Raw genomic sequence first — 17,139 nt, forward strand, 5'->3', positions numbered from 1 at the left:
GATTATACACGAGATTTTGACACTCTCTCTCTCTCTCTCTCTCTCTCTCTCTCTCTCTCTCTCTCTCTCTCTCTCTCTCTCTCTCTCTCTCTCTCTCTCTCTCTCTCTCATGGTACTCTAGTAACAGTGGGCAAATGAATACACTTACAGTTGAATGAATAAGCAAACAACAGTAATAAAGTTTTCTAGTGACCTACAAGAAGGAACGGAAATAGCAGTGGGTGAGGAGGAGAAGGAGAAGCAGGAGGAGGAGGAGGAGGAGGAGGAGGAGGAGGAGGAGGAGAGAAGGAGGAGGGAGAGGGGGAGGAGGGAGAACAGTATGACTCACACTCGGCAAACGTAATTCCATACAATATTATTAATTTCTTAAGCCAGTGAGCAAGCTGTGAGCGGCACCACAATGATCCAGCGTGGGAGAGTAATGTGACGTGCCTGTGAGTGAAACTTCACAGACCAGAGCCTCTTAAGAGTCAGATGTAGCATGTTCCCCTCCCAACCCTCCCCCTCTGTGATACTTCAGATGAGCGGTGACAAGTTATTCGGAGTTCTTGTATTAATTGCCTACCACCAACTTCGATTTTTCTGGAGCAAAAGCGAGGCATTGAACTTTAACAGAAGAAACAGTCTTTTTAAGTGTCAGATTTTCTCTCTCTCTCTCTCTCTCTCTCTCTCTCTCTCTCTCTCTCTCTCTCTCTCTCTCTCTCTCTCTCTCTCTCTCTCTCTCTCTCTCTCTCTCTCTCTCTCTCTCTCTCTCTCTCTCTCTGTATAATGCTTCGGGTGAACGGTGAAAAGTAAAGCTGTGCGCTCTTGTCTTAATCACGAAGCTTGAAATCTGATTTTCCCTTGAGCAAAAACGAGAAGTACAAGCGAACTTTGACAGACTGGAACCTTTAAAGTCAGAAACAGTAATTACTTTCCTCTTTAATATTTCAGATGAGCGTCGACGAGTTACAGAGTTTTTTGCTCCTAAATATCAAGCGACACATCTTATTTTCATGGCGCAAAATAATGAACGTGAGCCAAACAATGCAAGTCAAACTCCTTTAAGAGTAAGAATTGATATCCACTTAATCCGTAATAACTTAAATGAGCGGTGACAGATCCAACGGTGTTCTTTTGTTTCAATCAACTACCGTTACATTTAGTTCTTCTTATATAATTACATAATGAGGAATATAGACGGTTGGTATGGCGGGATGTGTAACAGACCAGAAACTTTAACTTAATTATTTTTCTCTAGTAATGCCTCACATGACACTGCGCGATCTTAATTATACCTGCTAATAATCCCTGTGCTATAGTGTGAAAGTGGAAGGGTGGTGCTAAGGGTGTGTCTGATGGTAGGGTGCAGGTGACGGCCGCTGACAAGTGCATGGGGGAGGCGTGGAGAGAGTGAGTTTCAAGGCTGGTGATGCTGGTGAACTGCCCGCCGTGTACAGCACAACGGCGCCAGCGGAGTATTGCTGACCACACACACACACACACACACACACACACACACACACACACACACACACACAGTAAAAACATGTCGGAAGAAATTTTTCAGTAAAAGAATGTAATCGTTTATTCATTACAAGTGCAATGTGTGTGTGTGTGTGTGTGTGTGTGTGTGTGTGTGTGTGTGTGTGTGTGTGTGTGTGTGTGTAACGACTGAGCTCTGAACAAAGGATTATTATTTCGGCTTTAAAATACCATCACAAAACACATATTAAAACCAACGAGAGCAATTCCTAGTGAGCAAAAACAAGAAGAAATCACTCATGCACTACATATATATATACATCACAAAGCCGAGCACAGGAACACATTATGCACACACGCACACCCGAACGAGCATTACACAACACTTCCCCGCTGCAGGAACACAACAAAGCGCTCTGCAACGAAACAATGCAATAACTCAAGGCAAAACCTGTACACTTAAAGACCCGCAGACACACATCTCATAGCAAGACGAGGGAAGATGCTGCGACAGGTGTGAGTAGCGAGTCCCACAGCATCTTCCAGGGTGAGAATATGCTTCAGGAAATCTCACGAGCGCAAGTGTGTTCGTGAGATAGACAGGAGATAGAGAGAGAGAGAGAGAGAGAGAGAGAGAGAGAGAGAGAGAGAGAGAGAGAGAGAGAGAGAGAGAGAGAGAGAGAGAGAGAGAGAGAGAGAATTACAAAATTAAGACTTGTTAAAAAGAATGAAAAACAGTTGGCATAATTTTGAAATATCATCTATTTCTTTTATTTAATTAAGTTTACTCAGTTTTTATAATAATATTTTCTTCAAGCTACTGAGCGAAAACAAAAACTGTCGTCATTAAAATCTTGAAATACACACACACACACACACACACACACACACACACACACACACACAAACGGAAAGAAAGACAGAAAGGAAAAAAAAGTGGCTGTGAACGAGGGAAGATGTGCAAAACAAGTGAAGTCTTCCACCAAACACAGACATCCACTTGGACACTTGTAGGTATATTCGTGACTGCGCTGATCCACTGATCCACCTCCACCCAGACGCCTCCCGCCTTCCATGTACAATAACTGGCTATACTCTCCTTCAATGAATCTGTCACTTTTCCACAAATAAGACCATGGGGCGGATTTACGATTACGGCATGACTGGCCACACTCCGTTCACGACCAAGAAGTCAGTCAGGTTTCTCCAGCAGCGCTAACGACGAGGAGAATTGAGGAAGGTTTAGAAGCAATCGATGAAAGCAGAGGAACAGAAAACGAAGAATTAAGGAGAGAGAGAGGTTGGAGATCGAAACAGGAACTGGAAGGAAGCAAGACAATAGAAGAGGAGGAGTTGAGAGAGAGAGAGAGAGAGAGAGAGAGAGAGAGAGAGAGAGAGAGAGAGAGAGAGAGAGAGAGAGAGAGAGACAGAGAATGTTTATTTATGGAAAACAGTGACAGCAGTGACAGAGAAGACAAAAACTGGGCTAAGATAGAGAAAGAGAATGAGAAAACTACAAAAGAAAACCAGTGACACAAGAAGAGAAGTTAGATAAAGAGAGAAAAGAGAAAGAACTTGCAACATAAATAAACCAACTGTGCTGTAAAAGAATATTTAACTGAAGTGCCGCGGGCATTTCTTTCAAGTAAATAGCAAAACAAAAGAAACCAGAAAAGTCAAGGAAAAGAATAAACGAACATTAACAAGAACTAAAAAAGAAATTATGATGGGAGAAAATAACACCCGGAGAGAGAGAGAGAGAGAGAGAGAGAGAGAGAGAGAGAGAGAGAGAGAGAGAGAGAGAGAGATCCCATAACAATTACACTACACTTGGTCCCGATGAAAGGAGAGACCCATGTAATCCTCTCCGTTTCACATTCCTTCTTTCCCTCCTCCTCTACTCCCTATTCTCCCTCCCTTCCCCTTAGCAACTAACGCGCGGTAAAAATCCATACTTAGGTACGAGTACTTACATACACCGTGGCCCGAACACCTGGTGCCTTTGAGAACTGAACTGGAACGAACAGAGGCCGGAATTCTCAACCTTTTCAGCGTCATATCTCAACATCTCTTTAACAGCCTCACGTGGAAGTCACTGGGAATTTACCGAATTGTGTTTTTTTATTATTTTAACGATAATTCAACAATGTTTCTGCATCATAAGTCAGAAAAAAAACCTTCAGAATCCGAATAACTGTCTCAGTGGTCTTTAAAAACAGTCCTGAATTCTGTAGCTGGCGGTGCTTGTGGGGACAGGACTGCAGGCTGACCTTTCCGGCAGTGTTGCGAGGGACCGGGGGGTGCAGGGAGGCAGGAGGGTCAAGGGGGCAGGAAGGTGAGGGAGGGTCATGGTCCAGGATCCGTACACACACGTTTCTTATGGACGGTGGTGGTGGTGGTGGTGGTGGTGGTGAGGAGGAGGAGGAGGTGTGTGGAATCTAAAGAACAGTTATGACTTGTGGGTATACGAGTAGGTGCGCAGTACTATTATCTCTCTCTCTCTCTCTCTCTCTCTCTCTCTCTCTCTCTCTCTCTCTCTCTCTCTCTCTCTCTCTCTCTCAACTTTCACACCTGCCCAGAATCCGCGGCGCCTGAAATATATATAAAATACCACCTGTCAGACAGAAACGTGAGTCTTCGAAATGTTGTCACTTTCACCTCATGAGGGAAGAAAAAAAAAGAAGGAAAAAAGTGCTTCCCGTCCAGCGGAGTTATTTATCGGACTTTCTCGCCGTAACCTTTTCCACCTGGCTAATGAGGAACACTTGATCACGCAGATTCACACATATGCATACGTAACATAATTCAAAGTTAGTCTTATATACTGCATGCATACATACTCACATAATATACATACATACTTCTATGGATAGATTTAAACAAACAGTAGATACGTGTGAGAGAGAGAGAGAGAGAGAGAGAGAGAGAGAGAGGGGGGGGCATTGATGTTATCAGCCTTAATTAATTAAATCTTTTTATTCTTCCTTTTTTGTTCTTTTTTATTATTTCGCTGTTTCATTTTTATAAAGGTTCCCTGTTAAACATCTTGCCTTTCTCTCTCTCTCTCTCTCTCTCTCTCTCTCTCTCTCTCTCTCTCTCTCTCTCTCTCTCTCTCTCTCTCTCTCTCTCTCTCTCTCTCTCTCTCTCTCTCTCTCTCTCTCTCAGTCGACCCTTCCTTCCGTCCTTCCTTCACTCTTTCAAGTCGCTCCTGATAAGAAAGGAAAGAGTTAAAAATCAATCCGTCAATAAGCCTTTCATTCATTCCCTCTCCAGTCACCCCTGCGCCTCAGTTTACTTACGTCACCCCGCCACACAAACACTGTCCTACTTACACACCATCCCCCCACCCCCGCTTTTTTTTATCCTTCAGTTACGTTGGTATATTTTCACCATCACATATATTTTTTTATTTTTTATTATTTGTTTTTTTTTTTTTTGTGAGTGTGATTTTATTTTTTAGTTCTGTCCATATTCAACTTTTTTTTCTAGTTTTTAGTTTTTAATGTTATATTTTGAAACTTTTCGACTTTTTGAGCGGTGTCTTTCTTTTTTTTGTCATTCTCTCTCTCTCTCTCTCTCTCTCTCTCTCTCTCTCTCTCTCTCTCTCTCTCTCTCTCTCTCTCTCTCTCTCTCTCTCCTTCACCCTTTAAGACAGAGGAACATTTCTTCCCCCTTATCTGCCTCTCTTACCAAATACTTCTCCCCCATACATATATACACACCTACGTACACCTCACATCTCTTTCTCTACACCCTAACTCCTCCCCCACTAGCCCCATTTTCCCCTTTTCTATCTTTCTGTCTCTTACATCCACTCACCGCTAACTCACCCTCACCCTCTCTCTCTCTCTCTCCTTCCCCAGCAGCATGCCAGCCACCATGATGAACCTGTACGAGAACGTGTGTCTGAGGTGCGGCCAAACAGTTTACCAGGTGGACAGGATCGGCCCCCTCAAGGACTTCACCTTCTTCCACACGGGATGCTTCAAGTGCTTCACCTGCAACTCCAAGCTTACCCTCAAGACCTACTGCAATAACCAGGATTCTCAGGTAAGGAAGAAGTACAGAAGGTTTTTATAAGGTTAAGTGAGGATAGCATGGATGGGTAGAGGATTCTCAGGTGAAAAGGTACGTGCATAGGAAGAATTTCAAGGAGGTTATTGTATGAGGAAGAGGGTTAGGCAGAGAGAAAACGGCATGCATAAGGTAATTCTCAGGTGATGGAGGTGTATAGGAGGAATGGGATTGGCCAGAGGGGAGACGGTACACAAGAGATTCAAGCTTACTGTAAAAATCGTCAGTAACCAGGAGAGGTTTTTTAGAAGGTTACAGTAAGAGGAGTGGGTGAAGGGTAAGGGTGGATGGAGGAGGCGTGTTTGGTGCGGTGGAATTGAGTGAGGGCGAAGTGTTTGGCTTGCTGGGAGGGTCATGGGCGGGGACAGACAGGTGAATGGCTGGGCCGGGCGAAGGGAGGCTGCGAGATGGAGTTAGAAAAAAAGGGGTAGCTGGTAGAGTGATGGAAGGAATAGTGGTGATGGTGAGAGAGGTGGGTGCTTAGGATGGCTGGTATTGGTGGAGGTGCTGGTGATGGTGAAGAGCGGATGAGTATGTGTGCAGAGGTGGAAGAGGTGATGGGGGGTGGTGAGGAAGGGAAGTGTGTGGAGGTGGGGGGAAAGTGTGGATAAGATGATAGACTGATGTTCTCTCTGATGATGTAGCCTACTGGTGAGATGCCGGCAATTATTTTCATTTAGACAGTAATGGATGCAGAGAGAGAGAGAGAGAGAGAGAGAGAGAGAGAGAGAGAGAATCCTTCCTGTTCTTAATAATTACCTTGGAGATGAATGACGGGAGAGAGAAAAGGAAAGAGAGAGGAAGGAAAGAGAGGAGGGATGCTGATAACAAACACTCCTTTTCCCTTTACATCCTTTGCTTTTGTGTGTGTGTGTGTGTGTGTGTGTGTGTGTGTGTGTGTGTGTTTACTCATTTCCCTCGTCGCTTCATCTTTTTTTAGTTGCGATTTAACTCTCTATATCGTAACTCGCACACAAAAATATATTCTGAAAAAAAAAAAAAAATTATCTCACTTAAATAAACAGGCGGGGGCGGGAAGAACGCACGCCATCAGACTTTTGTAAGTAAAGGTCATGTTTACTTAGGGTCTTTTTCCCTTCCACCTTTTTTTTTTTTCACTTCCCTTAATGTATCTTTATCACCACCATCCGGGGCTCCAGTGTTATAGCGTGACGTCACAACTTTCACCTCTCAATTTACACTGTGATGAGGTCAAAAGTGGCTTCCTGTGTGTGTGTGTGTGTGTGTGTGTGTGTGTGTGTCGTGAGGTCAAAGTGGCTAACAAACCTCGCATTAGAAACATGACCTCAACCCTTATAGGAGGATCCGGTTGGGTTGGACTGGCAGACTGGCGGATGGACCGGCTGATAACAACTGAATTCGCTGGCTGGTGGAACTGATGCGAGTCTGATTTAACGCCGTGATCGAGAAAAATGGCAATAAAAGATAACAATGGCAGTTGTAGTTGGGGCTGATTTTTGCTGCTGCGCTTTTTTCAGCACCAGCAATTTGTCGCCGAAATTTCCAGCCACGCAGGAACTTGCCGAAAAAAAAACATGTGGCGGAGGTTAATTGTCATGGGTTAATGTCGTCTCCAATATACTTGATAGACTTTCCTGATGGTGACATTTAGGCAGAGATGAGAAATTGACCTTGGGAGTATCTTTAAATCATTGCTGTTGTTGCCGCTGGGAATAATACGATAATGATTATGTGGCGTAATTGTACTTCGTCTTTCATTACGGCGACACAACCTTCCTGGCGCCGCGACGGAGAAAAGTAGGGGGAGAGAGAGAGAGAGAGAGAGAGAGAGAGAGAGAGAGAGAGAGAGAGAGAGAGAGAGAGAGAGAGAGAATGGAAGGCGTGGGGAACATAGGATTGTGTAATACCTGAAGAACTTGGCTATTGTTTACAGTGGGGTGAGAATGGTGACTCCTGCGCTCCCTCCCTCCTTCCCTCCTTTCCCAGGCTTCCATTCTTCTCCGTTACTCCTCTTGCCTTGCCTCTCCTTCCCCACCCAGTATATAACCACACGGAGTTTCAACTAGAACTGAAGCAAATACAGCATAAAAAATTGACCCCTGAAGGAGATGTAGATAAAAAGTCAAGCATTTAACGAGAAAGAAAATAAATACCGATCGTCAATGCCGGAGATCAATTTTCTTAACATTGGTCCCTCGGTGTGTGGTGTTGCTTAAATATGGCGGTGAAGGCGTAGTCAACGATGGGGCGCTGCTGCTTGCCGTGTTTCTCTTTTGACACAAAGCCACGACTGAGGGGCGTTTACATTGTCATCCTTCTCAACAAACACCGAGGCCAAACAACTTGGTTACGCGCGAGGGCTGTGTTTGAGCGCCGCCCCTCGTGTACCCTGGGAGGACCCGCTGCCTCTGTTGTGTTTCAGAGGTCCGAGTACAGTTATTATTGCTTCAGGGTGATGATAAGTAAGTCGTTAATTATATGCATAAAAATGAGTAACAATAAGACTAATTATCAGCATCGTGAGACATGGAGGCCAAACTCATTATGACTCTGCCATCAAACTGTTATCTCCGTCACTCAACTTCCTGCAGCCTCACTAGATGATATATTAATTCAGTATATCTATATTGCCATTTACTCTTGGCGGTGTTCTGAGCAATGAGGCAATCGTTTGAGCAATGACTATTACTCATCGGCTGGCCAAGAACACTCCCCCATCCTCCACACACAAGCACCGGCAACATCCTTCACTGGCCTGTGTCTTACTTGGCCGTCCTGGGCTGCTTCTCTACATAGTCCTTGCGCAATGGAAATGAATCCTCCCTTGTACACGCAGTTCATTCTAAACTTCGGTGGTATACGAAAATAGATCTTGAGGGTCCTTATGATCGCAGCAGCAACGCAAACACTCCACTCCTACCTATGTGTGTGTGTGTGTGTGTGTGTCTGTGTGTGTGTGTACAGAGCCTAATGAATTCCATTAAACTTGACACAATTCTTTGGCACTTACGGCAAAGTTTCTCTCGTTAACTTTTGGTGTCGATGGTCGAGCCGACGAAGCACCGAAGTCTCCAGCCGCCCACCACCAGCACCGCCGGCACCGCCTTCCGTAGCCCCCATTTTGGCGCCCAGGAAATGGCCCCCCCCCTCCCATGAGGCACTTATTATTTGATGCGGGAAACTATTACTGTAATTATGTTACCAGAACGCTTGTGTGTCGGGAAGAGAGAGAGAGAGAGAGAGAGAGAGAGAGAGAGAGAGAGAGAGAGAGAGAGAGAGAGAGAGAGAGAGAGAGACCCTTTACCCCGACGATGTAACCTTAAAACCTTTCCTAAGACAGAAAAATCATACAGCATTTCACATCACGAAAGAAAAGCAGGCAGCAGACAGGAGGCGCCTCGCTGCCTCTAACGGAGCGAGGCGAGAGAGTGACGAGTCCTCCAGAAGGTTGAGTAAGGGCAGAGAAGTGGGGCGAGCAGAAGGGCACACGGGGCGAGGGTCACGGACTTAGGGCCCTGGAGCAATCAACTCCCTGCCTCCCCTCCCTCAGCGACTCACGCGGGCACACAGTACAAGGCCGAGCCGCCGCCCACAACGCCTCGGGGTAGGTGACGCCCGTGTGAAACTCCACTCTCAGCGTTATGAATGAAGTTCCGCGCCTTGAGGGAAGTGACTGGGAGTGTGCTGGGGGAAAAACTACTTCCTCAAGAGAGATACCCTAACTACCTGAGAAACGGGTGCAAAAAAAAAGAAACGAAAAGATATTGAGAGAGAGAGAGAGAGAGAGAGAGAGAGAGAGAGAGAGAGAGAGAGAGAGAGAGAGAGAGAGAGAGGTGCAATACGATACTTTTCTCATTGATGTATGGATACCTCAGACTTGGCTAATCGGCTCACATCCTTCTAAATATAATACTACACTGTAATAATGTAGCTCCTGATGGAGAGACTTAATGAGGTTCAGGCATGCAAGAGGATGTCAGTCGTGAAGGATAACTGGATAAGAAGCTGAGTTTTTTGTGTGTGAGGAAGGGAGGGAATGAGGGAGAAAGGTCGCGAGTGGTGGCGAGGAGGGAGAAGGCGATTGTGTGGCGGAAACAGTCCCCGCCCTCAAGGTCAGCAGTGTTGGCAGAGTTATTCAGGCCGAGGGTGATCGTGGCTGCATGCCCGGCATACCTCATGAGAGTGTGTGTGTGTGTGTGTGTGTGTGTGTGTGTGTGAGTGCGAATCCTCGACCACCACGGCGTTAGACACTTATGGAGAGGACGCAGTAACCCTGTCTCATGGCAGTGACAGACAGACTCTGACACTTGCATTACATTAGTCCCGGCGACCACCTGGCGGCACCACGAGGCAGGTGCTTCCCGTCACTACTGGCGGGGCACGACGCCTCGTGAGGCCTCACGTTTCGACTCGCCAACAGCTGAGGACCTTGATGATTTTCCTCGTAACAAAAGACGACTAACATTAATCTTATTTTGGGGATAAAAGAAAAAAAAATAATAAGGACAAGTCGGAACAGTCCTGGTTCCCTCGCTGAGCCCTGAACCTCGCCCCGTCAAGCTGCCTGGCACACACCTCACGCTTGTATTTATTGCCAAGGTAATACGTTGTTGTTTGGTGACCTTAGAGCTCCGCGCGCTGTGCGAGTTTTTTTTTACTTTTTTTCTACGGGTGACTAACCAAGCATGAGAGACATCACCTGAAACATCTGGCGGCGATGTACTCGTACTATAATTACCAGGTTATAAGGAGGGGAGAAAAAAAAAATTGACGCTGCACAGGACCTTGGCGTGCCTCACTCCTCACCCCGGCAATGTTACGAGATCGTTTCCCAAGATGTGAGCATCCTTTTTATGCGAATGTAATGGATGAAGGACACACAACAAGTTTAAAAATTGTGCACCAAACAGGTTTGCTCCACATTATCCTGAAGTATTTGGATGAAAAAATGGTGGAGGTTTGATGTTTTTCTTTCGGGTGAATTGAAGGATGCCTTTTTCTGACTATGATGTCCCGCCTTCCAGAATCATTTGTTGCTCCCCATCGGTTGTCTGCTGGTGTGTGTGTGTGTGTGTGTGTGTGTGTGTGTGTGTGTGTGTGTGTGTGTGTGTGTGTGTGTGTGTGTGTGTGTGTGTGTGTGTGTGTGTGTGTGTGGGCATGAACGTGTGCTCTAACATACTTTCATATCAAAACTTTTATACCATAACGGGTATATATCACACACACACACACACACACACACACACACACACACACACACACACACACATGCACACGAGAGAGAAAAAAAAAGCATCACGGCGCCAGACACACAGTGAAATGTGTGGCGTCATTACATTCGATGAAATGTTTTCTGCTGGAGCAAAAATCTTAAGATATCGTAACACCGCCACACTACCCTGGCTCACTTCACCACTGTGTACATGCGGACACGACCGCAAGCACTGACTCATAGAATGGGTATGCAATACAATATCGAATATACAAATTTAAGGTAAAAATTGTAAACTTTCGCACACTTTACCTAACAGCGTTAACTGAGACAAACAAATAATCATAAACATTCTCTCGGATTTTCCTCACGAGCACTGCCACAAGCTTCCAACACTTTTACTACTAGCGAAGGTGGAATAAGAACAGGCACTGTTATATTTTCATCACAAGGAAACCACGTCATCCGCCACCTTTCCTGAGCCAAAGCAGATCTATCAGCACTCGTAATTAAGCAAAACATCATGTACAAGAACTATCAATGCACTTACTTACGCACAAGTCCCTGCAGCCATGCAGCCGCGCATGCAAAGTAACACGATTTTCCGGTAGAGACTTTTTAGGAAAGAATGTTCATTGTGCGCAATATACCCTCCTATATTTTTCCATTTGAAATTCCAGTAAAGATCAGAGCAAACATATCCGATATATACTACTCCCGTCTTTTTTCCAGTTTCCAGGACGTTAAATATGTCCAGTGCAACTTTTTCCTTCTTCTTTTTTTTTTTTTTTTCTTCATTCGAGCACTAACCCTTCCCTTGCCTCTCCACATCCCCTCCCATGCTCACGCCCCATAGTCCTGAGGCACCACCTGGGAGCCTCGCACCGTGTAAGCACAATTTTATGATATACGATTGAACACGTGCAGGTACTCGTAAGGGCTTGTCAGCACTCCACCCAGGCCGCGTCCTTGCCAAGACCAGATAGGGTGAGGGCCGCGGGGAAACATTGCATTATGAAGTGGTGAAGGGAATAATGTCCCCAGCCCACCTGCAAACACCATACCAACGCCTCAACGCTGCTGCCTAATTGTTGTGTTTCATCTCAGCACACTCGTTAAATATTCTAGTGATGTATAATTATCGTTCACTGCGACAGATGGGATGAATGGTGTTGTGCTTCCACCTCCTAATTGCTGTTGACCGTGTATGATTTTATTATTATCATTTTTGTTGTTGTTGTTGTTGTTATCATCATCATTATCATCATCAATATCTTAATCGTCATATTTCTTAAACTTTTCTTCTTTTTTTTTTTGTTTTTGTTTTACATAAGACACTCAAACCAGTTCCCGGCTCGCACACTTGACACTGGCAGCTTGTAGTCAGGCGTCCTTCTGGGCCCCATCCCCCCTCAACCTCCTCCCTCTGTGCAGACACATGGATAAAAAAAAAATTAAAAAAAAAAACGAAAAAAAAAAACGATGTAATGGTCAGCACGTTGGCCACTTCTGACCACCTGGCTAGTGTTTGCGTTAGCGGAATAGTCCTTTAGTACTAAATGTTATTGTTCTTAAACACCAACCCAACAAATAACTATGTAGTACAAAGACTATTACATTTTTTTTTTCAGTTTCTTTTTATATTAATAAAGTTGAAGCGTGGACAAAAACGACATTACGTTGGGCAAGGAGAGGATGTAAGAGTTGCCAAGAAAGCATTCCAGTAGTGCAGTGCTTTCAAACACCAAGCCAACAATTGAGTATGTGGCATTATCAAGACTGCTGTGTTTATATTAGCTAAGTAACTTGACACTGGGAAAAAAAAAAGATATAATATTGGATATGAGAAGAGTGTAGAAGTCGCCAAGAAAGCAACGCAACTCAAGTAAATTGACGTCATGACAGTGTGTACGTTCTATGCAGCGGAATACGTGCTCGCCGAGGCGTCGTCCCTCCTCTTATTTTGCTTCCTACCTCGCAGTCGCCTTAATGACCACGTAACAATTTAAAAGCGAGTCTTGTCTTTTCTTTCCTTCTTCCTTCTGCCTGTGCTTCCTCCAAGCGGTGACAACCTCTCCAGCCTTCACCAAACCATCTTGTGTACCATCAATCTATTGCTTCATTGGTTCTTAGCCGTACCTTCCCTCTCGCCCGCCTAAGAATAAACATCTTTCCAAGTATTCATTTATGAATCTCGTTCCGCTGGAAATTCTAGTTAACTAAAGACCTTCAGAGGTACTCACTTTGATTTATGACCTTGCCTAATTACATATGATCAAAACATGATTAGCATGAGGAAGGTCACTCGTAAGAAGGTCACTGGTACGTAGAGTCCCTTTGAGGCAGCTTTCCCCCTTCTTTAAGTGGGGGAGGAGCGCCCTAAGTCCCTTGATGCCAGGCCGACTCGGTGTTTGTAGGAGGGCGGAGGACCTGGGTCTCAGCGGGCCCGCCCACACCCACGCTGGGCCTGTTTATAAGACGGTGATGGTGGTGTGTATGTGTGTGTGTGTGTGTGTGTGTGTGTGTGTGTGTGTGTGTGTGTGTGTGTGTGTGTGTGTGTGTGTCTGATTGCGCGCGCGGGCGTGCACTGCATACATAATTATATGCGCAAGAATGTATGTACTGGCACTAAATATAGGCAGAGAAAAAAACATGACCTCCAAACAGAATGTGTGCGTGTATACAAGTGTGTGTGTGTGTGTGTGTGTGTGTGTGTGTGTGTGTGTGTGTGTGTGTGTGTGTGTGTGTGTGTGTGTGTGTGTGTGTGTGTGCTGAAATGAATATCGAAACATGTGCAGTACCCAGCTGGCTCCCTCAGCATCGTGGGTGTCAACAGACCCACTTTGTGCTGCACCGTCATCGCTCCGCTTGACTGCCGAGGCGTTCAACTCGCTTCTGTTGCTTTATCATGTTCAAAGTTCACACCTTTCCCACCGTCTGTGAGTTTTAACTCATAATCTTGTTTTACGATATCTAAAGTTCAAACCTTCCTCCTCACCCTCACAGGAAGACAAGGAGGTGTACTGCTCGTCCCACGTCCCCAAGCCGGGCCCCGGACACCTCGACGGCGACGCGGTGGGCATCAGGTCGGCACTCAATGTACCCCGCTCGGCACAATTCGTCAATGACCAAATTAGACCGGGCGGCCGACCTTCCATCGATGGGGATGCGATGGGCCTCAAATCAAGGGTAAGAGATTAATGTTTTCATGTCTTGATCATCTTTAAATTTGTGAATAAATATTAGAGCTTAATAAAGTGGTGATGCCTCACGTCTAGCTCCACTGAGGCGAAACCAAACACCTGCCACGCCACCACAAGTGAGTGTAACAGGTGCAGCCATTTCCTGGACCCCCGGAGTACTTACACCCACATGGCGCCTACACACGCGCCTACACTTCTTCACCCACGAGATTCAAGCCGACGTAACACTCCTGGCTGCCCTCCCGCTCCCCCACAGGTCAAATATTTCTGCCCAATTCGGAGCGGTGGCGAGCTGCTCGCCTCATACCTCAGCAAAATAGGCAACACGCCCGACACTGCCTTGCTCGCCCAGCCTGACAGAGACTCCAGGACGACTAAAAACACGAAGAACACGCTATGCAACAGTGACTGTGGGCGAGGCAAAAAAGAAAACGAAAAAAGAAAAGAAAGGTCCGGCATCATATCAGCCCTCCTCTTCCCTCGACACGCCCCTAGTCACGCCCACGCCGCCGCAAGAAACCTGAGAGTCCAGTACCTCTTTTTCATGGTCGTCTAGAAAGTGAGAGTAGCGGAGGTGGTGTGTGGAGTAAGGGTACTGCTCGCCAAGGAGTGAAGGGGAGAATGAGGGTAGGAGGTCGACAAACGTGCACCTGCAACACTCATCTGACCTTCCCTCGTACTTGCAGGTGTTAAGTTAATCACGTTTCCTCATATTATGCCACAACTTTAATTGGTGGTAACCTTTACGCTCCTTCCTATCCTTGCTGCACGTCACCAGAAGCTCGATAATCGTGTACCTGCAAACACTCGTCTGACCCTCCTTTCCCACTATAAAAATTAGCAGCTGTAAAATTAATCATGTCTCTTTACATTATATCTCAACTAGTGATAATATTATTTTGCACCGTGTCCTTCCTAAACATGACCTTCATCGCAGTCTTCCCTTTACTCTTACGCAAGTGTTTATATGTTACATTCACACACATTTAGTTCATTATCTCCTCGACACACTACGCACCTTACGCAAACTCTCGACCAGTCAATAATATCGCACCTTGCTGCTCGCGGTACGTAACAGTTTAAACGACCCTGTCACACCTCGTACCTCACTCACGAGTTTTCACCCCAATTAGCCAGTCTGCTGTCCATTCCAGTAGTTGTGACATCATTTCTGCAGAACCCCCATGTTGACTACCTGCACCCTATTCTAATGGTGTAGACATCTTTTTTGGCGGTTTGTAACTCTCCCTCCCCCAACCCCGAGACACCTTGCACCTCATTTGGACAGTCTGCACCTGACTGTGGACTACCTCACACTCAGCTCATTGCGTACCACCACCACTTATTTGGCATCACGTACACTCGAGTCGCTTCAATAATATCTCAATTCGATGCTTCCTGATATTTAAGAAAATGTTTGTAAATGTTAACACCAAATATTGTGTTCTCATGCTTTCTTTTTTTGGGGAAATTTCTCTTCTGAATCACGTTCGTTTATAAAAGGTCTAGTTTTCGTTAATTGATGTGTACCTGATCAACTTCTGTCAGGGTGACGTTCATCTTGTGATTTGTTTTCCCCTCTCATGATCTTTGTACAAGGATGGATGAAAACAAGAGTACGTTTAACATTTTCCAACGGCTCTCTGGCAGGAGTGTCACTCTCTCTCTATATATGTAGTGCAAGTGTTGGTTTGTATTTCATATCATAACCAAATAGCTTTTACTCCCTATATTTTTCCTTTATTGCTTTTTATTCTTTCTGTTCATAATTTTGTTTTAATTCGTGCACAACTTGGCTTCTTTCCTTAACTCCTTGTAACGCTTTTCTCGTGATTCATAATGACTTTCATATCTCTGGTAACTCGTTTTCATCCTGTAATGACTGCAGCCTCACGTTTACTCGACCCATTAACTCTGATACATGTCCTTGTTATCAACTTTCACTTATTATTACATTCACCTTAATTACTTCGATTTCCACCTTAAAACAGCACGTTAATTAACTGTGTCGTGTTTCTTTCGCTAAATTTGTTGTCCCGTGTTCACTGGCCTCACAATTTCTTTACGTGTTTCTTTTTTCTTCCCATGAATTGTGCTCCTAATTGCAAGAGTCTCAACTTTCCTATTGTTAACTTTTCACCTCTAGCTAGTATTCTATGATTCACGCTTTCCCTTTCTAATTCTACGCATGGTATCGTTTCTCTTTATCAGTTGCTTTTCACCACTAAGATTTGCTTAGATTCGCATACACTAAATTTTGAGTCAGGATTCTATTAATTAACTTTTCCTTTTTAACTCATGTCTCCCAACACATATATAGTTTCCCACACTAACTCCAGACACAGGGTTTTTTTTTTTCTTTTATCTTTTTATGTGAAATCCGACCACATACACAAAATTTTGAGTTTATTTCTTAGTAACTTTTCCCCCTAACCCGCTTTTCCTGACTCACGTTCACTGTCTCTAACTAACGATGATGTGACGCCCGTTCATCTTTGCAGGGGAACGGGAGCGGAACTGGCTCTGAGAACGGCCACAACTCCTCCTTCGGGGAATACAAGTATGGCCGGTTTGACAGCTCGGCTCTGCACATCGCGCACGCCCTCAACGCCACCAAGATCCAGCGTGTCTACGATAAACCCATCGATCACTACCTGGTGGGTAACAATAACACCATGCCTGTATGTAACACGCTCTTACTCTCTGCCGCCGCCACCACCACCACCACCACCACTACCTTCAACACTTCACCTGAATTCCCAACAATTTTAACTTTAATTCCCAGCAATTTTGACAAGCTTTGTACCATCACCTTTACCTGATATCACCACCTTTGTATCATTCACCACCAACACACCATACAAAACCTCAACCCAAGCCATTCTTCCACAACACACAATCGTCCATTCACACTATTCTCACCTTCCATTCCATCCCTGACACACTCAGTTCAATTACCATCCACAACACCATTCCCTCCATCTCCCCGGATCAAACACACACACACACACACACACACACACACACACACACACACACACACACACATCCTGACTTCCACAGCTGACTTAATTTTACTTCTCTGCGCTCATAAGGAAGCAAATAAGCACGATACTCACTTATCTACACTATTCGGTACGCTACCCAACCCAGTCTCCCAATATTACACGTTAAAACAATGTTCTTCTGAATCAATACACGAAG

At 45.1% G+C, this 17,139-nt stretch overlaps 1 protein-coding gene across 5 annotated transcripts in view; it reads left to right on the forward strand.

Annotated features, from left to right (window-relative positions):
• LOC135113995 (hillarin-like) overlaps window positions 1–17,139 on the forward strand; it is a 42,398-nt gene that overhangs the window by 4,991 nt on the left and 20,268 nt on the right. For 3 of the 5 annotated variants that reach the window (XM_064029585.1, XM_064029582.1, XM_064029583.1), the window contains exons 2-4: window positions 5,331–5,514; window positions 13,739–13,921; window positions 16,437–16,592. In XM_064029585.1, the coding sequence (XP_063885655.1) occupies window positions 5,332–5,514; window positions 13,739–13,921; window positions 16,437–16,592 (522 nt within the window). In that variant the 5' untranslated portion in view covers window position 5,331. Of the gene's footprint in view, window positions 1–5,327; window positions 5,515–13,738; window positions 13,922–16,436; window positions 16,593–17,139 lie in introns of all 5 variants that reach the window. The other 2 variants (XM_064029581.1, XM_064029584.1) reach the window with 1 other exon arrangement.

The sequence above is a fragment of the Scylla paramamosain genome, chromosome 27, assembly GCF_035594125.1.
Source record: "Scylla paramamosain isolate STU-SP2022 chromosome 27, ASM3559412v1, whole genome shotgun sequence".
In the NCBI taxonomy this organism is placed as follows: Eukaryota; Metazoa; Arthropoda; class Malacostraca; order Decapoda; family Portunidae; genus Scylla; species Scylla paramamosain.